The sequence below is a fragment of the Onychomys torridus genome, chromosome 13 (genome assembly GCF_903995425.1).
Source record: "Onychomys torridus chromosome 13, mOncTor1.1, whole genome shotgun sequence".
NCBI lineage: Eukaryota > Metazoa > Chordata > Mammalia > Rodentia > Cricetidae > Onychomys > Onychomys torridus.
This window is the reverse complement of record NC_050455.1, coordinates 2,613,476-2,641,059: the sequence shown is the minus strand read 5'-3', so window position 1 is coordinate 2,641,059 and position 27,584 is coordinate 2,613,476. Positions and strand designations below refer to the sequence as shown.

Genomic DNA, 27,584 nt, shown 5'->3' with positions numbered 1-27,584 from the left:
GCCTTTCTTCATATAGTCATAAAGACTGGAAAGAGGGGCTATCTGGGCTCTGAGTTTCTCGACAGCCTTGTGTCAGGGGAGAGAGGGAGGTAACAGATTGGAAGAACTGAAGAGTCTTCTCCACTGCAGCTGGTACACTCGTACGGCAGCCACTCGAGAACACGACTTTGTATCACGTTTTTGTGTATTCGCTCAGGCTGTCACTGGAACAGGACATGGTTATTGGTGGGAGTGTGTTAAGAGCACATGCTTGTACACATATGTGCCTTGAGTCACAGCACAGAAAACAAAGCTCATTCATGGCTTTCTGATGATCACTGATTTTTGTCTTTTTAGGATATGTTCAATGCCCAGGCTTGCCTTGAAACTCACTCATGTAGCAGAAGGGGACCTTGAACTCTGGCCTTCGGTTTCTGCCTCCCAAGGGCTGGGGTCACAGGCATGCATCACTATTTTCTGTGGTGCTGAGGATTGAACTCAGGGCTTTGTGCATGTTAGGCAAGTGTTCTACCAGTTGGGCTCCATCCTCAGGCAAGTCTCCATTTCCTTTCCTGAATTCATGGGTAGCAATCGTCAGGGTCTGAAAGCACAGGGTGCAGATCATCTTCTCTGGGTCGGGTTTTCCTGCTAAGTGCTCCAATAAATGTCACTGAAACCCGACATTAGCATGAACCGCAGGAAATTGCCCTTTTGGAGCCATACTTGACTGACATAATAACAGCAATTTCACAATGGGCTCCCTGATATTATAGGTAACTGCCTTGGCCTGATGTGTGAGTGCAGATAGAGCAACAGAGGCCTGGGCGTTGCCGGCTGCCATCTCGGGGCTGAGGCTGGAGGAGCCTGCAGAAAGAACTGTGAGTTGCATGAATGTACCCGAAACAATCTTGAAAAAGAATATCCATTGAAAAAGAACTAAGCAAAAGTCTCAGGAGAGTGGGGATAAAATCCCAGTGTGTTCTAAGATCATTGCTCTAAAACCTTATAAAATGGTTATTAAAAATACCTGTGGACTCACATGCCAGCCTTAAACCCACAGTATGGACAACACAGAGCAACAGCTGGGTGAAGCCATTAAAAGCAGATTCAAGCTAGACTTTCTTTGAAAAGCCTAGAGGATCTTCTTTTAAACCCAGATATATGTAGGGTTCAAGTATGTTAATCTACTGAGACTCCCACTATTTTTAAAAATCAAAAAGGCACTGGGTGTGGCGGCATATGCCTTTAATCCCAGCATTAAAGTAGGCAGAAGTGGGTTTGACTCTCTAGGTTCTAGGCCAGCCTGGCCTATAGAGGAGACCCTGTCTTTAAAAAGTGAGTTCAAGCACCACTTGCAGTATTTGCACATATTAAGGCTTAAATGTGGTGCATCTGCCCAGGGACAAGTATGGTTTGCAAGGCTGTCGGAGAACATCTTTCTTACTTCTACAGGAGCCGTAAACACTGGTGAAGGGCCATGGGCAACTTGGTCCTAATTCCTTGTTGCCCCAGCTCCAGGGCACACTGCAGCATAGACTGGCTTCCCCCTCAGCTCAATTCGCAGGCTATGCAAGCTTGAGCAGTTTGCAAATACAGGACAAAGACCAGCGATGGAACCAGTCACTGGGGAATGGGAGGGGCTGGAGAGAGCACCAGGGTTGGGCTGAGGCAAGAGGAGAGGGGATTACACTAGCAGATGGAGGCATGTTTGGGGGAGACAGCCAAGCAGCACTTACACACTTAAGAAAAATAGGTTGGTTCATTTGGGGGCTGCAGCGTCCTTCACAGCAGTGAGCCACATTCCTCAGCAGGAAAGTTCCTAGACCCCAGTCTTGGCTTTAGCATAAAGCAAACACATCATATTTCACCCCTCAGTCATCTGATCAAAGCCAACTGTCAACCTACATTATCAGGTTCTCAAAGGTTATCACCTCCCCTAACCACTGCATGGCCAACTCCCAACTCTATCTTTTCTAAAAGGCTCGGGTGACTACCATTAATGCACAGAATAGATCTGGGCAGGAAAACAGGGTTCCCCATCAGGCAAGAAGTCCAGGGTCCTTTCCCTTAGAGGCGAAATCAACGCACCAAGCTAAAAAACGTGATTGTGAGCCAGTGTGTGAAGGTGCTTGTAATGCAAACCAGCTGAGCTAACTGTGACTCCCAGGACATGCGGACAGGTAGCAGAGAATCACCTCCGCAAAGTTAACCTCTGACCTCCACATATGTGCACCCCACATTATGCACACACACCTCACACAATAATACTTAAAAAAATAAATAATTGTATACTTACACCTGGGAAGTAGATGGGAAAAAGCATGTGTGATCCAGGTAGGAATTTTCCAAGGCTTTCTGCTCCTAGGATTGGGCTGTCCTGACTTCTACCCATGGTGACATCTCTAATGGTGCCTTAAGCTCAAACTCACGGGACCATCTGTGAGCACCACCCAGGAACTTGCTCTTCAAAGGACAACAATGGCTCAAACACTTGGATATGTAAATAATTTAGGAGCTAATTAAATATTAACAGGATTTCTAGACTCTTCAAAAAGAACAGAGACTGGGAGAAAGCAGAGCTCTGAAAACTAGATTAGCAAAGGAAATACCACTTGTGAATGAGTCTTAATTAAGAGATCACAGTTGCGGGACTCCAAGACACTAGTGAGCATTAAGAAACCCCATCTGTAGTCTGCTGTAATTTGGATCTAGAATGCCCCCTGAAGGTCTTGTGCTAAAAAGCTTGCTCCCTCACCTGGTGTACTCCTGAGAGGTGGTGGAGTCCCGAGGAAGGCCCAATGGGAGGCCTTAGGTCAGGAGGTGGGCCCTAGAAAGGGATATTGAGACCCCCCCCCCTTTTGGCATCCCTGCCATGAGATCCATGACTCAGTTCCAGCACCTGTAGTGAGTGAAACATGGACTACAATGTCTGTGTGGGTGTGTGTGCATGTATGTGAAAACCACAGGACAACTTTGTGTGTTGTTCCTAGGAGCGGTCCACCTTGCTATTTGAAGTAGTACCTCGCTGGCCCGGAGCTAGCCTGATAGGCTGGCTCACTGGCTACAGAGCCTAGGGATCCATTTGTCTCTACCTCTCCAATACACACCACCGCTCCTGGCTTTTTCATGGGGTGCCAGGAATCGAACTCAGGTCTTCCTGCACAAACTATGTCCCAGCCCCAGACTGAGACTTAATAACTTAAGTTCATTGTCTCTAGTGTTTGTCACAGTTGCAGAGCTAACACTGCTCCTTCAAGTTTCACCTGCTCACATGGCGGCAGTTAACCACCAAAGTTCCAAACAAGGCCATAGCGGACAGGAAAAAAAAAAAAAAAAAGGCAGCTTTTAGCTGAGAAATATTGGCCCCTCAGACTCAGCACTTCATGGGAAAGTCATCCTCAGAAAGGCGACCAGCAGACAATGACGGGGTCTTCATGGAGCTTACACCAAATCTTTGTCTAAAGGCAGCTCTTAAACCACCACATAATGGAATGAGTCACCCATGAGATCATCAAGAACCAGTCGCTGTGTGGGAATGTGCTTGGTGTGAGGAAAGAAACAGTTTGTGAGTGTGCAATCTTCCACAAGAAGAGATGTTTCTGGGGCGAGTGGCCCCGGCCAGGCAGGGTGCATGCAGGCTTGAAGCTCTCTAAGAATAGAATTTGTTCTGTGTCATAAAATGGTCAGTGTTCAGGAAACGACGAACCCAAGCGGATGACCTCATCTGATGGCCTCATGCCAAAAGCTAAGGACACCAACACCATGTGGAAGCTGTTGACAACTTAGGACACACCCCCAAGGCACCTTGCACCCCACTGAGCAATTCACCTCCGCTGTGTTTGTAAAAAGTGAATCCAGTGTCTGTTGCTCAACCAAGGACTGCCATACAAACGCCTGTGTCCAAACCATAGAAACTGTCTTGGCCAGAATCCTCTAACTTCTTTGTTTTCTCAAGACCTCCAAATAGCACATTAACTGCCCAGTCATTCTCACTTTCTTTTGCTCAGGCACCTAGGCAGAATCACCCATGGATGTCTCATATTTCAGGAAACAAGCCCTTGGGCACAGATGCCAACTCCTTTAGGCACAGAAACAATGCTGGGATAACCTTTAACATACACCTACTGTCTCTTACTCACTAGTGGACTGTGCTCCAAAACTTCCTGAGCTGGCAGTCTGGAACCTGAATGCATCTTTCTAATGGATGCAGTACCAGAAATGGGGATTGGCCACACTACACCCTTTCAGCCTCTAATGTAAGTGAGCCAGCCCTGAAGTACAAGCCAGAGCTCTGGCCTCATCTCAGCAAAAGGCCAGTGGCTGTAAGGAGAAAGACACTGGAGGAAGCTGAGTCTCTCGGTTTCCTGGCTTGGAACTGACCCTTAACCAACAGTTTAAAAGGTCAATTCACACTGTTCTACCTTCCTCTCAGATCTGCCTCTTCCTTCTCTGCACTGGTCCTTTCTCCTAGGCCAGTCCAGTGTTCACCATTTCTTCTGTTTCTATATCTAACCCCATAGATGCTCTGTAGCACCTAGAGGTTCCACACCTGGTCCCACGGTGGGGGTACCAAAGCTCAGGGGCTCAGGACAGGGGCTAGAAGGTGAGAGGGAGAGTAGTCTCAGTGGAGGCGCCTGGCTGTGGGGTCCCTGAACCCAAGTCCTTGTTCAGGGACCCATCTGTGGGAGGCCAGCTCCCACCTTTTACAGGGTTCCTATGAGGAGGAGAGAGGAATAAGAAAATACTAGCTGGAAAGATAGCAGAGATGAGACAGAAACATAGGACAGCTTCAGGAGGCCGAGTCAGTACCCAATGGCCCCCTCTGCCTCTTCAAAAGGGCTTTTTATAACATTGCATACCACACACCAAGTGCAGACCCTTCCACACACCTGATAACCATGCACATGGTCAAGTCATGCAGCCCTGTTGGGTAAGGCAAGCTCAGATCTCACTGGTAAACCTCTGTGGGCTCTCACACATGGCACACTTGTTTACTAAGTGGGGAAGAGTCCAGGAAGTTGCATGCAAGTCTTTTTATGTGCCAGGAGTCTCCAGGCCTAACTGTAGGTCCATGCTAGAAGCGGATGGGCACTGACTAATGTGAGTCAGCCTTGGCAACTACGCGCTGAAGGATGAGGAATGAGGAGCTGGTTTCAACTGGGGCTCTTCCTGAGAATGGTTTACCAGCCCCATCTGAGATGAGTGCCCACAGCAATAACAAGGCTTGACGTCAAAGTCGGAGAAGAGATGGGCCACAGCCGTTCCCTCCCGTTACTGTGCCCCACCAACCTGCATGCTGTGAAAGGCAGGGTCTGAATAAAAAATCAAAACCACCTCTGTTGTGTCCTGCTAGTGAAACCACTGGAGGGAAAAGAGAAAATGTTAGTAGTGGCTTTGCTGAGGTCTGGCTTGCAAATTTTGATCTTATTTTTATATATTTTCTAAACTTGCTTTTACATGCACGTGCCAAGAGGAAAAAAATTAAATAAAAGAAAATCTGAAGATAACCCATAGTACCTGTGAACCACACTGCCGGCTGATTCACTGAGAGCCGGGCTGGATCCCATCTGTGACTGGACAGAAGGGACCTCCCACTGATGTACTCCCGTGTCACCACAGCCTCGCAGGGGCTCTGAGCCACCTCACATGAACACTCTGAGTTCCCTGAAGTGGACACTGCAGGCACTTATAAAGATGGGTCAACTGGGATCAGCAGCTGCCAGCTCCATTCCCCGGGCCAAACCCTTGCCTGGCTTCAGGTACCATTGGCACGGATCGCCAAGATGGCTAAGAGAGGAGTGGAATCGTCCCCATCCTCTTTAGGACTGGACTCCATGTAAACTTGTGTTGTCAGAACAGCAGGGAACCATGAGGTGAAAGGTGACAGCTAACAGGATGTCGCTGAAGTCCTTGGAGCTCCTGTTTGATCTAAAGATGCTGCCTTTGTTGAACCGGCTGTAACTGGCATTGCTGGAGTTATCTGCCATTTCAAACATCTTTACAAATGACCTCAAGGGCACTCAAGAAGAGCGCCTTTATGTCCAGGAAGGGCTTCCATGTCCTCAGAAGTCCTCTGTCCACTAGCTCTCCCTGTCTGCTGCTGTGTGAGGCATAACCCACCCCTGGTGACTATCAGTGGAACATCAACCTCACACCTGGATAATCTGAAAGAAATGGGCACAACCCACAGGCCTCTTCACCCAAGAGGTCAGTAATCCCGCATCTTTCTAATTAATGTATGCACTCAGAGACGGCTGTGTGGGCCTCTACAGAGAGAAGGAAGGACTACCGGGTGTGGCTAGGGTGCACAAGGGAAGGAGGACCAGGCAGGAACGTCACCTCACCCCAAGACGAAGTGCCCCTCTCCACAGCACTGGCCTTGGGAAACTGCCCTCTTCTACCTATGCTGAGCTCCATCCTAAAGGCCCGTGACTTAAACAGAAGCAGGGTCAACTGAAGGAAAAGTGTGCTGACCTGCGTGGGGTGGGGGGGGGGGGAGTGTGTGAGGTATCATTTATCTTTTGATCTGTTTTAGAGACGTTCAGGCCACCAACTCTGACAAAAGCCAGTGGGGCCTAGGCAAAGAGAGCTGAAGTCATGTGACCTTAGCAACAGGTCTGGATGCTCAGCATGGATACTTACCATACCAGTGAGGCAAAATGGAGTCTGCCCTGGCTGTATGGACAATGGATCATCTGGCTGGTGAGCACAGAGCAGGACCCTCGCTGGGGTTCACCAGAAGCATATGGATGTAGCTTGAGGCCCTCTATCGCTTTAGGCTTAGCAAATTTCTTATTGCTGGGACAAAGCCACTTGGAGAGAAACAAGGGCCTACGGCCCAAGTCAGTTCCCTTGTTAGTCCCTTGAAGGCCGTCTGTCCAGCTTTCTGTTTCTCTGGAGATGTCCCCAAGGACCACGTGCCAGGTCAAAGGTTCCACAGAATACCGGCTCTCACCAAAGCATACTGCCTGTCTGCATTTGGTAGGCCAGTGCTATGCTTCCACCATGAAACAAGCAACTCCCCAAGCCTGGAAATGCAGCCCTGGAAAACATGGCTCCCTCCCTCCAGTTATCCGTGAAAGTGGTGTGTTCACTGTGTTCCATACAGAGTGCTGCAGCTACTCAGGACTAAGACACAGTCCACAAGTTAAAATACATCTATGGGTACGTTCACTGACTTCAGCAAGAGGTTCTTGGCAGAACCTTGGTGAGGTATTGGGGAGGCGCAGGGGTCTACAGAAGCTGTTTGGAAAGGCTGACTTCCTTCAGACTGGGCTGGGATCAGTGAGTGACAGAGCAGTGAATGACAGAGCAGTGCTCTAGATGAAAATCCCCACAGCAAGGAAAGCCGGACAAGGAATCTACAGGCGTCTTGCTGGGTCTGAGATACCCTTGTCCAAGCAGGGCTGGGCAGGGCTAGGGTCAGTGAGGAAGAACACAATGAGTAAATATGAACCCCCACCCCAGAGGGCTCATGTGATGTGTCTGGGGGTTGCTATTTTGAGTGGCTTTGTAAAGTTTGGTTGATGGGACCTAGGTGGAGGGAACGGGTCACTGGGGAAAGGGGGTGCTCTTGGAGGTTATATCATGTGCCTGGCCCCAGACAAGGAGACAGGAGCACAGGACTCTCAAAACAGTCACTGGGGTGAGAGGCCAGTGTCAGTGTTAAGGGAAGGACTGAGCGGGCAGTTCAGGGGTCAGTGGATGACTGACCGCATGAGCAGGTGCTGCCGCCTGCAGCTGAGCTCAGGGCCCACAGAACAGCTCTTTGTGCTTGAGGACCTTCCTTGGGTGACTGGAATCTGATCTGCAGTTGTCTTGAGGGGGAACACATCTGTGGGGTGGAAATTCTCAGGGATCCTTGTTGCCTTGGGGATTCCTTCTGGGGATGACGTTGGACCAGGGGCTTCACTGGCCTCCCCAGGTTCAGTGTGAACACAGTGGAATCTTCAGTGGACCACTGTGGCAAAGACCACAGGCTCCAGAAAGACTGAAAACTACATTTCCCAGATCCCCAGAGGTGGCCCAGGTTCCCTTAGGGAGAAGTGCGCATGTGAAGCCTGTTGGAGGAAATGAGTCACACCTGGGCAAGAAAGGAATTCCTGGCAAGCCTAGGGGACCCATGGGAACTGCAATGGTAGTGTTTCTGTGGGAGAGGCCTGGGGTGTGTGGCATGTGTCCGCCCTGGCTGCACAGCCTCCAAGGCTGCACTGCCTCCCACTGGGCTGGTCCTGGTGCCTAGAATGCTTTTGTTTTTTCCTGGAGTCTGTGAGGTCTTCAAAGCCTCCCACAACCCTGACCATGACAGGGACTCTGAATTTGCAGCTCAGAATGCTGAGTGTCCCCTGGGACCCTGCACTGTGCTCTTGTGTGCAGAGCCACGGTAGGGCATGGTACATGGATGTCTACTGTAGGAAAGACCTGTGTTTCTAATGGAGCTATCAAAAATAATAGTGGATGACTTTTCCTGAAATGTTACATACAGGCAACTATGTAAGTCAAACTACATTTGGGAGCAGTTATGAAAGCTTTGAGCAGCCTGGAGAGACGGCTCAAGGGTTAGAAGCCTGTAACATTCTTGCAAAGGGCCGGAATTTGGTCCCAGCACCCACATCAGACGCTCACAATCACCTGTAACTCCAGCTCCAGGGACAGCTGACGCCTCTGACCTCTGCAGGCACAGCACTCACTTGTACCCACCCCTCGATACATGATTAAAAATAAGTTTAAAGGAAAGAAAAGTCTGTTTTAAAAGTCCTGTCACCCACGGGGTAAGTGATGACATGCCTTATGCTATGAAGAGGCACGCCTTTAATCCTAGCACTTGAGAGGCAGAGCCAGGTGGATCTCTGTGAGTTCCAGGAAAGGCGCAAAGCTACACAGAGAAACCCTGTCTCGGAAAAACAAAACAAAACAAAACAAAAGTCACTCTCTTACAGAAACACCGGACACCCCGAGAGACCCAACAGTGGCACACACCGGGTCTAGACTTGGGAACAAATGCTTCAAAGTCCCAAGTCCCTCCCCAATACTAGAAGAGGAGGCAGGCGGCCAGCACAGTTCCTGTGGGGAGGCGCCGAGGGCTGGAATATGTAGTACAGCACCAGGAACAGTCACTCCTCCCTCTTTTCACAGGCCCCCTCAGGCTAAAGACAGGAAATACTCAAATGGGGAAATTTCTTTTCACTTAAGACTTCATCCAGAGCAGGCACGGTGGCACATACCCATAATTCCCATTACTCAGGAGCATCGTGAGTTTGAGGCTAGCCTGGGCAACACAGCAAGACCTTACCTCAAAATAAAAATAAGTAAGTGATCAAGGCTGCAGTTGTGGCTCAGTGGTAGAGAATTTACCCATCATGCATTAGGCCCTGGGTTCAGTATAGGGAGGGGAGAAGTTTGTCCACCGCTACCTGGAGTTACTTCTGGAGAATTAATGCCATAGGGTGAATGAGCAACCCTCATAGCCTCTGAAAGCCATCACCCAACAGTTTGGTCACCATCATTCCCAGGAAGTGACCCCTGGTATGACTCCCAAAGTCTTGAGACGGCAAGTCTAACCCTAAAAGGGTGGTTGAGAAAGGAAGGCCAGCTGGGGTAAGTGCTGTGGGCTGAGCTATCCCACAGCAATGGACACAGTCCCGCTACCCTCTGTCCTCACTCTCTTTGGCTGAGGTTGCATAGTCCCACTGTGTCTCATTCCTCTCAAGAAAATGGTAACGTAGGTACCTATCTTAACCAGTCCTCGGAAGAAGGAATGAGCACACACATCTGGAAGGCACTAGGAAACGGCCCCACACTGCTCGATACTCTGTCTTAGCACACAAACCTCCAGCTCTACCCTCTGAAAATCATAGTATGCCATTCTCTCAAACATCAAGGCAGTCTGAACTGCCAAATAACCAGGTCACCTGCTTTCACTGGAAGGTCTAGAAGTCATCTTGGAGACTCCTAACACCAGCTTAGCACAAACCTGATGGCTAGCAAGTACCCTGAGTACTTCACATTGTTCTCAAGCCAAGGATTGATCCCCTATTCTTGGGGATCACCCAGACCAGAAAACTGGAGGTGGAGGGCTGAGTGATGGCTCTGTGGAGGTGGGGCTGTCCCATGACCAGGACTCTTGGCAAAGCTCACTTCTGATTTCTCTTACCAGGATGGAATATTTGCTCAGAAGCAGGATTCCAGCTTGGACATGGCTCTATTGAATTCTTTCTATGTAGCAGGCCATTAACCATGCCAGAAGCTGGCTTATCCTCAGACATCTTTGGAAGTCCATGGAGTCTCAAACATTTCTGTGTCCCTAAAGGCTCACACATCTAGCTCAGTACACTTGCACTGTCTGTCTGAATTCTCTCAGTTCCTTCTTCTGGGCTCCATTTGCCCTAAGCATTGGGCAGCTGCTTAGGACTCAACTGTCGGTTGGCTGTTTTGTTTGGTAGTACGTTTGTGTCTAGTCTCTATGAGAAGAGATATCTTCATGTTCATTATGCCCGCTGCCTTGAACAGTGCCTGTCAACCAAGAGGTACTCTAGATTCCAAGAACATGACTGAATCCTGCTCTGTGCTAGTGGGGCCTGAACAGCTACACAGGGAAGGAGGAGAGGTGGGAAAGAACCGAGAGGTGGGTGGGGCCACAGATTTTATACAGCAAAAGATTTTGCAGACAACTCAGGGGCAGTCATGTGTTCTCCATCAGGGGACTCATGCACACTGGGGACTATAAATAAATGCAAAAACAATGAAAAATGGATGGTGAAACCTCTCCTAAGACTGCTCTGTCAACATTACTCAACTGATACCAGGTGCCAAAATCAGTGTTCACTTCAGGTGAAAAAAACCACGCACAACGCTTCAGGGCCACAGCAGATGAGGCAGGGCGAGCCAAGAGAATGGGAGGTGGAGTTGGGAGGCTGCCATGCTGAATAAGAAGCCAGAAAACACACCCAGGAAGACAAGGCTGCCTATCTGAGAGACGCTTGGCCCGAAAAGGAGGTTCAGAGGAACTACTGAGTTTCCTGTGTTTGGGATCTTGTGATGAAGCTAGGTGTATACAGCATCTCCTCCACTGCTGTGTGTGTCTGTATTCCAGACTCAGCAGGCTGGAATAATCATGCCCTCATGGCCTGGTACACACATAGGAGCTCAAAGGAAACATGGGAACCAGAGAACAGAGCTCAGAGTTCTAGGTTGATACACAATCCCTACCCTACCCTTGGCCACTCTGGAATCAAAGTGGGAAGGACAGATTATCTGACCTCTGCAAGCCTTTCCAGGCTTGGACTTCTGTGACAGATGGCTATGTCACAGGACAAGCTTCTGGATAAGTGTGAGGCATCTTCCACATGGAAATGTGCTATATAGTAAGTCCATATGTACACGAGCTAAAACAGCTGGTGCTGTTTACTAATAGATACTATTGTACTGTACTAACATGTATATTTCCTTAGATATGTCTATTAATATAGCTTTTTTATTTGAAGTTATTTCTCATTAGTAAAAGAATTGTAGCTATCAGTGGATAATTATGGCAAATGGGCTATCATTGATTTATAAACAGGATGTCTGTTTATTAAAATGTCAAAAGCATAGAATACTGCCCAGCCATTCAAGTGGTACTTGGCATTATGCTCAGAGCCCTCTCGTTGCTTTAGTAGAAGGTAGACCCTATTACAGACAACAGACTGGCTCCCCTGTGAGGTCTTACAAAGAAACTGTTCTTTGGTTATAGAATTCATTGCTGGGCCCCTTGGTTTCCTCAATTATAAAAATCTTGGAGAAATGGTCGACTAATCTGCTCATGTCTAAGACATAAAAGTTATATCCAAATGTCTCTATCCAGGGCCACAATGCAGAACAGTCAAGTCCACAGGTGGTTCTAAAAGGCAGGCCTTCCCAGCATCAGGGACACCAGGCATGAACAGACATTATTAGGTACCAGCTGCCTGCCAGCTTGCTTTTCCCTCAGGCATCTAAAAATGTAGAAGGCCACATGGAGCCATGGTGAGATGGTTTGGCTTTGAGAAAAATACCCAGACCTTCAAAGTCACAACTGAAAAACATACAATCTTCAAAGTTCTTCACACTGACTCTCCATAAAAGGGAGGAGAGTCACCTACCTCTCAGCATGCTGTATGCCATGTTGGGAACCTCGTGTCCACAAACTCCTGTGAGCCTCAGGTGCCCTCTGGGAAGCAGATAACGTCAATGCTCCGTATCCTGGAAAGCTTGCCACAGACGTGGAGCTTGCGTGACATGTCTGCAGGGGAGGGGAGGCATACAAATGGTTCCCATGCCCACTCTTGCCTGGGACTACTTCTCTCACAGATCATAGCTGTGAAATGTTAAGTTCTTGGTACAGCAGTGAGGGGTACCTGCATATGACATTAACACTTTGGAAATGAACCAAATGTGAACATTTCAAAGATGAAATGTAATGTACAGAGAAGCCAAATTATTCTACAGAACAGAATGGGTTCTTAGTTAGGAAGGGGCAGGGCCACCTGCTGGAACATCTTTAGCATCTATTTAAAACAGTGACTGTGCATGTGTGTAATCTGATGTGTCTTCCCCTCAGAGAGTAAGTTCAGGAGGATGGGTACCATGCCCATCCCTGTCTCCCTGCATCCCCAGTACCTGGTCATGTGGTAAGCAGTATGCAAAGAAATGAATGAATGAATGAATGAATGAATGAATGAATGAATGAATGGGCTGGAACAGGGGGAGAGAATGCATCAATCAGAAGGTCAGCAGAGGAGTCCAGAGAAATGAAGAAGCTCCATAGGACCCACCAGGCCATGGCCAGAAGAGGCTGTTGGTGCAGACCTCCCAGAACTGTGGAACAGAGTCTTGGCCTTACCACGGTTTCCCTGGAAATGGGCTGTCTTCCTGATACAGCCACAGCTGTGGCCATGGCAAGTTAGGCAGGCAAAAGAAAGCTTCTCTGGGACATCCTTCAAGCCCATGGCTACCCCTACATGAGCTTCCATGCTGTAAGATCTGCTGCCACTTTTTCCTAGAACACCTACTTTGCAAGGCTGTTGTAAGGGTGCAGAAGTGAAAGGGTCAACTTGGTACGCTCTCGAAGTCACACATCTAACCAGCCGCTGCCCTTGTGGAACTCACGTGGACTTCATGTAAGAACCAGGTGAGTTTATCAGGACGAGTTTAACCTGTTTCAGTAGAGAGGGAAGTTCAAGGCCAGCAGGGGAGCCTGTGGGAACGCCAGGGTGGGTAAGTGGTGAAACAGCGGTCAGGCCACACTATCCTCAGGTGCTGTAACTACAGCATCTCTTGGCACAGTGCCGAGAGCAGCTCCAGCTCCTACAGAACAGAAGCTAGAGATGAGCAGCACCCAGAGATGTGCCCAACACCAGCAGCACCCTACGACAGGTGCTGGACACTGCGGTGGGGATGAGTCTAGATAAAGGGAGGAACCAAAGGCTGCAAGGTGGTGGGGAGAAGGTGATCTTGCAAGTCCAGACCTTCTATTATTACTGTCTGCCCTGAGTCAGAGCAGGGTTGATTAGTCCAGAGGGAGCACTAGTCTGGCTGCCTCTAACTATGTACATTTGTTGCTGGTGCCACTGTGCTGTGACAAGTTTGCCCTGCACTGGCAGCTCCAGTTTCTCCCATCAGTCTCCAAACCAAAGCCAAGACACAGGATGCAGTACAGTCATGGGATCTGGTCCTTACCCAACCTACCTTTTTCCAACAGTCAGAGTGACCCAGCGGCATATGGTGGACCTCATGTTTTTCTTGGTTTATAGTATTGGACAAGGTGATAAAATGCACATTTAGAAAGAGGCAGATGGTGGGGAAGTTCACACACACACACACACACACACACACACACACACACACACACACCCCAAGGAAGTTTTCTGTCTGAAAAGAAAGTAGAACACACCCCCAAATCAGACACTGAATTTGTAACATCAAATCTAGGCAAATTCAGAACAGAGAAAGGCAAGTCACATTGTGCACATTGGTGTCTGAACTTTTCACCCAGAGAACTGTAAAGCATGCATGCATATACATACCCGACTTGGGTACTGTCTCGATACGGCAGCACGGAAAATATACTACAGAAGGATCTTCTGCCACTGATAAGGACTATTCTACAAAGTAAAAACAAAAAACAAAAAAACAAACAACTAACTAAATGCAAAGACTCCAAATTAAAAAAATAAAACAAACTTAAAATAAGTTCTACAGCAAATTAAGCATTCATGGAATTCACAGCCGTATTTGCATACTCCCGCCACCTCCTCCAACAGATGGCATTCTGCTCTTCTTGCAAAATGCAAGCCTGAGCACAGCAGAAGTTTGCTGCCTTTCCTCACCCAAATATTAACACGTGCGAGACCAGCCAGACGTGAGAGGTGCTGGCTGGGATGTGAGCCGTGCATACAAGGCAGAGCAGACCGCACTGAATCTTGGGTGGCCAGTGCAGGCAAAATGGTCAATGCCACATCAAGACTACTGATTTCTGCCCGCAGTAAACAATGTGAGGGCAACCGTGCCCAGAACTGTGAGCTGGTAAGATGTTCAGATGCCATTACCATCGTTAGCTTTTCATATTCTGGCAACATGTTAGGTTCTGAGAACAGACTAAGGGAACAATTATATAATCAGTCTTAGCCACCATTGCTGCTGTAAAGAATCTACTGGGAATGATTCTACACGATGTTCTTATGCAATCAAAGCCACTTGAAAAAACATTAAAAACAAAAACAAAACCCCTCAGAAGTACTTATCCTGCCGCCTGAGAATAACTTTTGCCAAAGGGAATTGCTGGTGGAAAAAAAAAAAATGAAGAAATGAGTGGAAAAAAATAAAAATCATTCTTTATGGAACGAGGTCAGTACAGTTCACATAAGGAGTTTATTTACTTTTTAAATTTCCTTCAATATTACAATGTCACAAACAGGGAAAATAGCACTACTGAGTGCATCAGGGTTTGGGGATCCTGACCTTGTTTTGAAACCATGATGTTAAATTGCCCACAGCCCTGGGGTGAGGTCTCGTCTCTGGCATGGCAGACACCACACTGCAGGCCCTGCCTCACCAGTGTCGGTGACACAGTATTTTCCCATGTACCTTATCACGTCCAAATTCTAAAGTGCCTGCAGGTTCCACCTACTGAAAAGAGCTGGTCCATCCTGTGTCTTTCCAGGCCTCTGATGTCCTGCTTAGGCACAATTGGCAAACTCTCAGAGTCTTCAAAACCTAACTGGGAAGTCACCCCGTAGGTGAGCTCCTTCCTAGTCACTTGTCCTCTCTTCTAGAGGGTAAGACTAAGGGTTCAGCATCGGGCTGTTCCTCTAGAGAGGCATCCAAGCATCCATCAAGGAGACCCAGGGCTTTCACTCTCTATTGGCTCCACAGTGGGACCTATTTGCAGGGACAAAGGACCAAGGCCGTGCTCCCAGCTTCTGATACCAGCCTTGTCTCTTTCTTCTGAGCCTTGATTTCCCCAGCTAAAGCATAGTACTCAGCTGGGCATGGAAGCACACACCTGTTTTCTCAGTACTTGGGAGGCAGAGGCATGAGGATCACACATCCAAGCGCAGCCTTGGCTATATAACAAATCTGGGCTAGATGGGATACTGTCTGAAGAAACAACAACAAAAAGAGTGAGTGAATTAATGAATGAACAAATGAATGGAATGAGGTAAAATTAATAATGGTCTTATTGGGAAGTTGGAGGAGAAAAGGAGTTCAAAGCAGAAAAGCCCTTGGGGCATTGCCCAGCAGAAGGACGCACGTTAAAGAGGAATCACTTTCAATGTAGACTAGCTTCCTGGGTGGAGTTGTCTCAGCGATAGAGTACTTGCATTGAGAACCTCGCCAGACCTCAGTGGGGTTAAGAGGCAATGCTGGGGACAGCTGAGACCAAACACGGGCCCCAAATGATGTAATGCACACAGATCATTAGCTATCACACCCAGTTCTAATCAGGGAGTTGGCCAAGACTCACGTCCTGAGTGGGCCAGAGTCATGTATCACACCTGCCCGGACCACTGCACATGAATCCTAGAGACAACTTCCAACATGGTGTGTCTGTGTAAATTCACTTACACTGACATAATAATGGCTGAACAATTGATTATGTACCAGGTCACAAATGCAACAGCCAGTAAGGCACAAGCTAATGAAGGCCACGGTGAGGGTGACACATGAGCAGGTGTGGCCGCCCAGAGATGTGAACCTGAGCTCTTCCTTGCTGTGAATTCACTTCCCTAACTTAGAAGATCTGCCTTCAGGCGCTTGCTTAGCTGGGCACCGACAGGCTTCCTGGATTCCAACAAGCCTGCCTTTACCTTTGTATTCCATAGTAACTTTCTAGCACTGCCTGAAGGTCACCTTGAGAGTGATGCATCACACCACCACCACCACCGTCACCACCGTCACCACCACCACCGTCACCACCACCACCACCATCAGAGCTGCTGGAGCCACAGAGGCTCCATGCTCCACTCTGCTCAGCCTGGACCCTTTCCAGATGGAGGACAGAGGTTCTCCCTATCCCCACAGTCCCGTCCGTCATCCTTGCCACACCCCCAGTCACTCAACATCAGTGTCCCTGAAACACAGGGGAAAGAGGTGTTGACTGAACTCAACTGCTTTATTATGGCTGCATTCCCCTCAGTTCTCAGTTCTAATGTGTCTCTCTTTCCCACACACCAAATCTGTTTGGACACCTTCAATGGAACAAGAAAATGAGAGACTGTCAATGCCAAGTGCAATCCAATCTTCTAACATCTCATCCACAGAGGCGCCCATCAGTAACTGGGCTGTATTGTTCTATGAACTGAGGGCGCACTCTGGGTGGTCCTCACTATTAGGTCTAAGAGATGTTGACATCATGGATCTCATTCAGAGACTTGTTACTGTATTACGTGAGCCAAGTTTAGCTACCGGGAACATAGACAGTTTCCCAACAATCCCACTGGGGTGGTTTTCTCCCTGGCTAGTCTGGAGAGGGGAGGGAGGGATGTAAGAGCCCTGCATCTTTGGGATGTTCCCTGCCATTTCTGGGCTCAATCTTCCCATGGACTCTGCTCTTGACAGGGGCCAGAGGATGAAGCCAAGGCAGATTGCATGGGAGATTCATGACATCACCAACATTGCCACTGGAGCTCCTGGGAACATGTCGTCCACAATTCCTGGAGTAATCTAGCCTCTAACAGGGCCTACAGGACTTTGCCAGATCAGGCAGACAGCAACAAGTACAGAATGGAACTTCTTCCACAAGCAGCTATGAGGCACATCCTGTATAGAACCGGAAGAATCATGGGATTTACAGCTTAGCTCTGGAGTCATCCATCACAATGGAGATGCCTCAGAAGAAAGCCCAGTTTATTTGCCCCTTCATGGTGTCTGCTCCCTCTGGGAGAATTAAATTGGACACTGGTGGTCATGAGTGGCATAAGACAACCACATACCATTTCCAATGGGCTCTTTAAAGGGAACACACCAGTGTCCTTGCCTCCAACCACAGATGCTGCCTTCTTTTCACATGGCACACAAAAAAGCTCACACAATCTTCCCCATCTATGACATCTAACACTGTCCTGAAGTCAAGATGTCCAGAAAGCTTTCCATAAATTGTAGTGGGGGCTGTTTGAGCCATGCCCTGAAGCACCACCCCTAGTGAGGTAGCAGGTGAGCTTGAGGTACCAGCCCTCATTAAATAGACTCCATGGATTAACCCATCACCTGGGCTCCCAGCTCCCCCTTTCCTAAAGGGTTCATGTTTCTCAGGGTTATGGATGATGCTTGTAGGGTGGTGGTTGGAACAAAAAATTAGACTCAGTATTTTCCTTAAGAAAAGAAAAAGGGGAATGGATAGGCACAGGATATTAGGTAGATTACTGTATCTACCAGTAAACTAGTAAAATATCAACCTTAGATAATTGCACTTTATGGATTCTTGTACACTGATACAAATGTAAACTATTTTTATATTCCTATTTAAGATAATTTGTATATTGAATCAAACACAAAACTGTATTTGTTGTATATATATATATTTCTACTCCCATTTTAAATATCTTATATATTGATACAAATGTAAAATTATATTTGCCATACTGTATATTTGTTCTACATCTGTTTAGGATATTTTTTATACTGATACATATTGTTGCCATATTGCATATTGCACGATACATTTCTACCTCTGTTTAAGACATTTTGTGTACTGTCACAATTTTGAGGTCATTGTCCTTTTACTGTACATTTACTTACAGACTGTTTACCTTGTTTATATGAAGCCTTAGTCCTTAGGTTATCTAGGTAGATAAGACTTACAGATTTATAGTCACCTATGCTTGTCATCTCTATAGTTATGTTAGTTAGGGTTTCTAGATTTACAGATACATAGGTCAGATGGACAGTAATCTTCAAACACTTCATAGACCTAGAGAATATGGCATTTGAATAACTTAGAATTCTGTTGACGTGAGACACAATTGCTCCTGGCAGCACTGATCTGATCTGAAGAAAATGGTGGGCTTTTAAGACACTCTGTTTGGAAGTTTGTCTTCCTCCCGGCATAATGTCCTGCTGGGCAAAGAACTGCCCTTACCTTAACTGCTGACAGTACAAACGCTGTCCTTTCTGGATGAGCAGAACACAAGGAAAAGCAACTACTGAACTCTGCCAAGACAGGGTAAGATGGTCTTTCAAAATTCCTGCTTCTGAAAATGGTCTGTCAGATATTCTAGGCCTGTAGCCAAATTGGATGCCCCAACAGTGCTGAGAAACTTTGGGTGACTGGCCAGGCTGCCAGCTGTCTCTGTCTATTCTCCAAAGATTTCGCAAAGTTGCTTGCGTGCATTTCCCATCTCCTCAGGTATTATTATTTCTTTCTCAGGTCTTTGATGGGATTGAAGACTAATAGTTAGAATCTTGTCTCTTAGCTAGAACACACTAAGTACTAAATTCAGATTCTTCAGGATAGGACAGCTTTTGGAATGACCTCTCTAACATATCATTTACCTATGCTACAGACTTCTCTGGATTTTAGTATGTGTCTCTTGTTGGATGTTGTTCTTGTTGGCTGTAGTTCCACTTTGCTTAGGTCACTGCCCATTATTTCTCCTGGAAAATACTTAATAACCATTCCTATTGTATATAATTTTGAGTTAGGTTAGAGCTTTCTTAGACAAAAGGGGGAGGTGTAGTGGGGCTGTTTGAGCCATGCCCTGAAGCACCGCCCCTAGTGAGGTAGCAGCTAGCTGTTTCACCTGCCTGTGACCTTGAGGTGCATGTCCCTGGGGCACAGGCACTGGGGAGGGGGGCAGACACCCTTAGGACCTGTGGTGCATGTATGTGGCTCTCTCTTCCATACCTCATGGTTCTGGATGCTGAGATCTTGGACCAGGCAGATCAACGTGGGACATAGCTCAACTTCCCTGACCCTACAATGAATCTCCCATGGTTGTAAGTTAACCCCCAAATAAATTCCTTTGCTCATTAAATAGACTCCGTGCATTAATCCCATTAATAAAAGATTATGACTTCAAGAGTGGAATTAACCCCAGGGAGATGGGTCTGTGAGGAACCAAAGGTCACATTTCCATACAAACGTCTCTAGAGAATAAAACAAAACAACTAAGGGAAAGGCTCCTCGGGAGCTATGGGCCAGGCTGCCTCTGGACACACAATGTTTTCTAAAGCCTTTAGGAGATTCAGTGCATGCATGCCCAGCAGCTCTGAACAGGCCTGAGTTTTTTATCCACAGAGGATCATGTCCATGCTCTTGGGAAAGAACAGCCACTCGGAGGGGACCTTTCAATTCAAAGCACAAATTTTCCACAGCCTGCTTTTTCATGGAATTTGCTTTCACACCCTCAGTTCAGTGTTGGCGACCTTGTACAACACCACCCAGGATCTTCATGTGTTGTTTGATGCCAAAAGCTGTCTTCTTGTTCCATTTCCAGCCCCTGAGGAGTCTGCTGGTCTTGAGAAATTTCATTGTTATTCCATAATAGCACAAATATTCCATAAGGATATTAAAAATGACCAAGCAGTTTAATGGAGTAACAGAAACAAATATCATACTGTAACAATGGGGGCAAGTACAGTGGTGTCCAGACACAATCCAGGGTCCATATCAAGTACTGGACACATGCAGAAACACATTTTTCAAACTCACTCTTTCTATGCCTGGGAACAAGAGAAAACACAGACATGGCGGAACTGGGGACTGTGAAGTATCAGCTCTAACTTCTGTGAATAAAGCCTTGTGTGGAAGTAAGAGCTTTCAGACACTCTGGGTCAGGATGAAACAATACACTGAAGTGGCTCTCACGTCCAGGAAGTGGTGTCTTCACAAGGAAAGAGTGATCTGTACAGACATCTGAACATGCGCAGAGGAAGAAATCACATGATTGAGACAGAGATGGGGGTGATACTGCTGAGGGCCGGGGATGCCTGGACTTCTGCCAACCATGACGATGATGGAGGAAGGGATGGTGCTCCCTAGCGCCTTCGGAGAACACGGTCCTGCATGCCAAGCCTCCAGAAATGACAGAAACCGTCTGTGTTGTTTTGACCACCCAGCTCTGGGTGCTTTCTAAGGCAGCCCAGGAAACACATACCACTGGTATCTAGTTGTGTTCTTTCTGGGGGGATCTATGCCCCCACCTCTGGGTAGGTCCTCTCTGCATGCACACTGTGCTTGCTGTGCCCAGAAGAGGTAACGCGTCAAAAGAACAGCACAGTATCTGGAAACCAGCCTCTTGCCAGCTCCGCTCAGACCGCCTTTCTCACAGCCGCCCCTTCCTCCTCTCACAAAGCTCCATTAAAAGCGGGAGGACTTGACCCTTTCCCTTGCGCCTGAAGCTGGCAATTACATAATGAGTGCTGAATGAAAACGGCCACAGAAGAAGAAAATGTTCTTGTGTGCCCTACTTACACGCTCGCTAGCCACTGGAGGACGGAGTTCCTTCCTTCACCTCACATGCCCCTCCTACTGGACGGGCCACTGAGGATAAGGGCAAAGCAGAAGTCTGTGGGCTTCCAAGAACATTCTTCACAGAACATCTGTTCCCTTCCATCCGGAAATGGGATGGAGACTGTTTCTGTGTGGTAAGTTGGCAGGATGGAGTTGTCCTGAGAAGGGGGCTGGAACCCTGCCTGTGGTGTGCACAGCTAGCCTGGTGAGTGTTCGGTACCTGGGTCAGGCTCTAGAGGGGTGTGGGATTCTAGCAGGTAAGAATGATGAATCTGGATGAAAGACTGGGACTCGGGTGGTGGTGTTGAGCTGTAAGGACCCGGGAACACAGGGAGTAGCACGAGACTTTTGAGAAACAAGCTAGTGATCTTCTGTCCTCCTCCTCCTCCTCCTCCTCTCCTCAGCGGATACTTTCCAAGGCATTGCATGAAGCATTGGGGACCTGAGGAATGACGTAGGCAAGGGCCCTACCCCCACGGAGTTTACTGCTGGGTAGAAGACAGATTGACACACTGACACAGAGGCAGGATTCTGTGGTGGACAAGCAGAGGGTATTGTTGAGCACAGGGAAGAAACCCAAACTAGATTGAAGGTAGGCTGCCTGAGGAAGTGACCTGAGGGTGAGGGAGACCAGCCGACTACTGCTAGTGGGGAGTGGCTGAGCGGAGAGGAACAAGAAAGACACAGAGCTGAAAGCCAGCAGGGACAGCAGCGCTGCTCTCGCCTTCCCCCGGCATTCCCACTTAGCGCACGCATGCTCAGCCGGACGGCTGTTCTCCACCACCCACCCCGAGCTGGACATTCTAACATTCAGTTATGCACGCCCCAAATCTGTTTCTGTCAGCTCTATGTGTGGTTTCTAGGTACACTGGACCATTAAAGACTACAAAAATAAACTGGGTATGATGCACATGCCTGAAATCCCAGCACTTGGAGGCTGGCGCAGAAGAATCACTGTGAGTTCAAAGCCAGCCTGGAATGCATAGTGAGCTTAAGGCCTACCTGGGCTACATTTACCACTGAGTGGTTTAAACATCAGAATTTCTCTCTCAGTCCTGTGGCCAGAGGTCCAAGATGAAGGTGTGGAGAGAGCCATGTGCCCTCTGAAGATAAGACTGGTCTGTTTGCCAGAAGTGCTTCCAAAGGCAGAAGGTCCTCCCTGAAAGTATCTGTTTCTTTCTTTCTTTTCTTTTTTTTTTTTTTTTTGGTTTTTTGAGACAGGGTTTCTCTGTAGCTTTGTGCCTTTCCTGGAACTCACTTGGTAGACCAGGCTGGCCTCGAACTCACAAAGATCTGCCTGTCTCTGCCTCCTGAGTGCTGGGATTAAAGGCATATGCCACCACCGCCCGGCAGTAAAGTGTCTGTTTCCTAGGGACATCACTCCTTCTGGACTACACTGTAAGCCATCATGACCTCAGCTTACCCATTACACATGCAAGGACTCCATTTCCAAATTAGCCCACACCCTGAGGTATGGGGTGGGCACTAAAATATGAATTAGGGGATGCACAGCCCAGAACAGAGAGGTTTGGGGGTGCTGAACAATGTCATAGAAGTTAGGCAGTCTCTGAGGGAGACTAGCTCCCCCGAGACAGCACTTGGAGCCACAGTGAGTGTGGCTCTGACCTAACGCTGTTGGCCAGAGTTATTACAGTTTCTCCTCAGGGCAATGTCATCTCGCTGGCCAGTACCAACGCCTGTGCTCCCCAACTCCAGGCCACCTGGAAACCAGGGAACACTCACCCACCGTCAGCCAGAGGGTGTCGTGCACCTTCGATCCCGCTTGGGAGGCGGAGGCAGAAGATTGAGTAATCCCATCATCACTCGGGTGACTGAGCAGGAGGATCATGAGGTCCATCCAGACCAGCCTGGGCCGCACAGACTGTCTCAACAATAAAACAATGAAGATTCGGTCCAAACAGAACTGGTTCCCACCCAAAACTGTCTGTCTGTCCTTTGTGACTTTCACTTCTTATCAATTTCTAGCTGAAAATAGCAACAAGGACCTGCAGGCCACGATCTTTTCAGCAGCAGAGACAGACAGACATACACACCCTCACTCCTCACACATTTACACCATGGAAGGCCAGTGTTGTATCTGTGCTTCCTATAGACTGGTTTTGTTTGGTTTGGAACAGTGTCCTATTATGTTGCCCATGCTGTCCTCAAACGGCCCTTCTGCCTCACCCTGGCAAGGAACTAGGATCAGAGGCATCTCTGTGCCAGCCTTCTGAACTTGTTTAGGGACTTTAAAGACAGGCTGGTCGGGACCTTAGGATCCTCCCGCCTCAGTTACCTGAGTGATGGGATTACGAGTGTCCTCATCACACTCAGAGGACCTCTAGGCTTTTTAAAATTTCTTCGTGGTGCCGATCCTGCATGCCAGCTAAGGCCCAGTCTTCCCTCCCTCCTGCCATTCACTCGCACTGGAGGTGGGTCCCAGGGAACACAGGGGCTCCTATAGGCTGGGGCCCACTTACTTCTGGACTGCGCTTTTTCTGAAGATGAGTGGTAACCACTGGCAGGGATGAAGGTGCCACCCGCAGCCCTGCCCATGTGGCAGTGACAGTGAGACCTATTCTATTCATGAAGACAAATCTGAGCAGAGTGGAAGGCACATGCCATCTCCACAGCAGGTGGAGCTGCTTCATCGAGAGGGGTGGCGCTTCCTTTGACACTCTCAGGTTGCTTGAAGTTTCTGGAATGTGCCATTTCCTCTAACTCATTTTCCCAAACTGTGTTAGTCTGCCGGGTTAGGGCGAAGCAATCACAAGCCAGGACAATCTCCGTGTCCTTCTGACCCATGCTGCCCCTTCCCTTCCAAAAAAGGAAAGGCCACAATGTTGTCTCAGCTCCTGTTCTGACAGCTTCTTTTTAAAGGCTGATAAATGGTGCTGAAATCCTCTATGTTTTCTTCCACCTGGTTCAAAATTCAGAGAAGACAGCAGCTTCATTCTTTAGCGTCTCCCATCTTGAGTCTTTAAGATCACTTGAGCCGGGTGGTGGTGGCGCACGCCTTTAATCCCAGCACGCGGGAGGCAGAGGCAGGCGGTTCTCTGTGAGTTCGAGGCCAGCCTGGGCTACCAAGTGAGTTCCAGGAAAAGCACAAAGCTACACAGAGAAACCCTGTCTCGGAAAACCAAAATAAAAAATAAAAAAATCACTTGAAAGCTCTCCTCACAGGACACGGCAGCAGAGAACATTTCTTGATTCGCTCCCAAGCAGTCCCAGGAAGCGGCTTTCAGGGCATGTGGCAGCTACACTGGGTAGCAGGGGGGCATTCAAAGCCAGCCAGTTCAGGACTCCCACCACGTGCTCATGAGTCTCGAGGGCTGCAAGGACCAAGAGGCAAGGTCTCGTCTTTCCTGACGGGACTGTGCAAGTGACAAGTGTCACAACAGCCATGTCTGCCTTCAGTTTTCACGCTCAGCATGGGAGCCTGTCTCCGGTGGGTCAGTTCCACTTGCCCCTCAAGGAGCTTTCAAGGAGGCACCAGGTAGTCCTGCTTTTGAGAGGTTCTGTGAGTGCCTGTCATTGTCCCAACACATCTATGCCTGATGATTGAGACTTTGTTTAACCGGCTCCCCTCCGGGCACAGCAGGACACTCAGTGCAGAATGAAACCAGCAGGGACCTAAGGCTCCTGTTGGCGCCCACCTGGCCCAGAGTCTTCAGGTATTGCAGCCTGGGGCAGCTGGCCCCCCTCTTTCTCCACAAAGGGCTGGCACTCATGTCTGCAGATGGCTTTTTACAGTTTTGAGTTGTTTTTTAACTTCACACTGAAATGAATTTACATTAAGGAGACCACATAAACCTACTCTTAAGTTTTACTAAAGTCACCCTAAGTGACCCACAACGTTTGTCCTTGGCTTCTGGTTGGCTTGGGTGACTGCATCCAAAGTCAAGCCAGACCATCCCCTCCTGCCTCTGCTCACCAAGGTTCCTGCGCTGGCAGCTGCCCAAGTGGACAACTCCCAGTTCCTCAGGGCTCAGCTCCTCTTCCTGTCTCCTTTTCACTGTCCCACCTCAGTGGCGTTCCTCAAATACACTGTACATGTTCTGTGCTCCATTCACTCTAAATGCTCCTACTGGACGGTCAGAGGGCTGGCCCCTCACCTCCTTCACACCCCTGCTGCAAGGTTTCCCACAGACCCTCAGCACACCCCCATTCTGCCTTGCTCACCACCACGGCTTCAGTCTCTCTAGCCTGCATCTCCTGGTACGTATTAAATCATTTATCACCCATCTCTCTCCAGCTAGTCACTGACCCCGAGAAGCAAGACCATTGTTTTGTTCATGAACGCATCCCAGAAGACCTACACAGAGCAGGTACCACTGCATTCCATGCAGTCAATAAACTGCTAGCGAGAAAGAGGGAGGTGAAATTTCAATGCAGTCTTGACTGTGGACCATATGCCCTGTGCTGAAGGGAGTGGTGGCAGGTGAAAAGCTCCACACTGTAAGACAGCACGCTGTGGTGAAGTACGGGACAATCTCCACTGAACCCGCGTTCTTGCTCTTTTAAATGTGTGTTTGTGGGTGGTACAAGCCATATGAACATGAAGTGGGGGTGCCAAGAACAGGGATGTCAAACGTCATCAGCACTCTTGAGACAAGGTACCTCACTGAACCAGAGGCCACTGTCTGGACTAGACTGGCCATCACTGAGGTCTCCAGATGCCCCCGTCTCCGCCCCCAGTGCTGGGAGTATAGCTAGGAGCAACCACACTTGACATGGGTCCCGGGAATCTGCCTCCAGTTCTCATGCTTATCCTACCCTTAAAAATGACTAGTCAGTGGCCAAGGATTGAGGAGAAAAAACATGTGATGTGAGTGGAACAGAATGGACTACGGACTGTGAGAAAGAAAACTAAGTCAGACTCCCACAAGGGTACCTGGTGTCCAGGCACAAGGCTTATCCCAGGAAGCGGACTACCATGGACCATCCTGTTACGAGCTAGTATCCTAAGCGAGACACGACACTCACGTCAGTCACAACGTGACTGCTGGGACTGACTCCAATCAGGTACAAAAGGCACGCATGTGTCAGGGCTAGCTTTCCATCAGGGCAGGCTAACGCAAGCTGTACTGTGCTTAAGTTGGCATTCTGCATCTTAGCACCAAGAGCCTCTAACACGATGTCCCTCTACACCATAACTGATGGTCTGGCTAAACTGCATCTATTCTTTTGTTTTTTAAAGGCTTATTTATGTATATAGTGTTCCACCTCTATGTATGCCTGCAGTCCAGAAGAGGGCACCAGATCTCATTACAGATGGTTGAGAGCCACCATGTGGTTGCTGGGAATTGAACTCAGGACCTCTGGAAGAACAGCCAGTGTGCTTAACCTCTGAGCCATCTCGCCAGCACCCCCCCCCTCCCATCTGTTCTTGATAAGTTTAATCTCACTGTACTGGGCCCAGCTCTTCCAGTTGATATCTTGGTTCCCATCTGTACAGACATCCTCCACTCCGGTCCTCTGAGGCTGATCGTGAGGGTTACAGCCTACTCTCCTGTCTGTTCCACAGAGCAGAGACCATGCTCACCGCACGACAGTCTACTCTAGTACACTAGCTGAGGGTGATCAGTCAGCAAACCTCAGCCCGTGCACACTGTCAGGTCTAAACCCCCAGCCCTCCGCCTGTTACACCCCCTGGGATCTGCTGTAAATGAAGAACAGCCTAATGTTTTGCTGAAATCAAGAAATGTAATGTCTACAGCACTCTCCTAATTTACTAACCTAGTTATTCCATCAATGAGGAAATGAAGCTAATTTAACAAGACTTCTCCTCAGTGAACTCATGCGGATGGCTAGCAATCTCCACACTCTCTTCTAAAACACTCCCCCACCATCTGTTCCTCATCTCCGCCAGCAAACAGCCGGGGGCCTGTTGGGCTGATAATTAAAACTTACCCTCTGCTACCATCACAGACTCCTTTGGACTTTCTTAAGGTAGTGCTTGTCTGGCATTAGGCTTAGAACTTAAAAGAAAATTCTTCATGGTGTACCGAAGACCGTTTCCCACCGTTCTTTCTTTCCATTCCCAGTGTTTGGTCCTGAAGCTGCGGCACTGTTTACGAGGCCTCCTGACTCAGTTTGTGCAAGCACCGATGTGTGGCTGACACACTGCTGAGTTTCCGTGCTTTCCAGTTCTCCTCAAAGAGGCTGGAAGTAGGTTAGCAGCTGACCGTTGCTGACCTTCAACCCCAACAAGTCCACTACCCCTTCCCTTCCCTATTTCCAGTGTTTTTTTTATTTTATCTTAGCCAAATAGACATAAAATGTAAACCACGCCATTAGACGATTGTTGGGGTGACTGAGCCTAGTCCCAGTGTGTGCACACATCACCATTTTTACAGCCTTTCCATCACCCCAAACTCTGTGCCCTCTCCTCTCCCTGTGACCCCCGTTAAACTCATCTATTTTCTATCTCTCTATCACTGCACATTTCATATAGATGGGTTCTACAACACCTGACCTTCGTGTCTGCTTTAATCCACTCACACCACAGCTTTTCTTAAGATTCGTATTAGCTGCAATGGGTCCCAGTGCGGCCCCTCCACATGGCTGACGGCCCTGCTCTGCTTGACTTCTACTCTTTTCTCCGGGTCTTGGTTGCCATGGAGACGCTGGGTCC

At 48.4% G+C, this 27,584-nt stretch overlaps 1 protein-coding gene across 2 annotated transcripts in view; it reads right to left on the bottom strand.

The window, feature by feature from the left end:
- The window catches only part of Cables1 (Cdk5 and Abl enzyme substrate 1), a 112,113-nt gene that overhangs the window by 24,552 nt on the left and 59,977 nt on the right, over positions 1–27,584 (bottom strand). The window contains exon 4 of one of the 2 annotated variants that reach the window (XM_036204674.1): positions 14,022–14,099. The exons of the other annotated variant lie outside the window; for it this stretch is intronic. Within the exon in view, the coding sequence (XP_036060567.1) occupies positions 14,022–14,099 (78 nt within the window). The remainder of the gene's footprint in view (positions 1–14,021; positions 14,100–27,584) is intronic. 2 annotated transcript variants of the gene reach the window in all.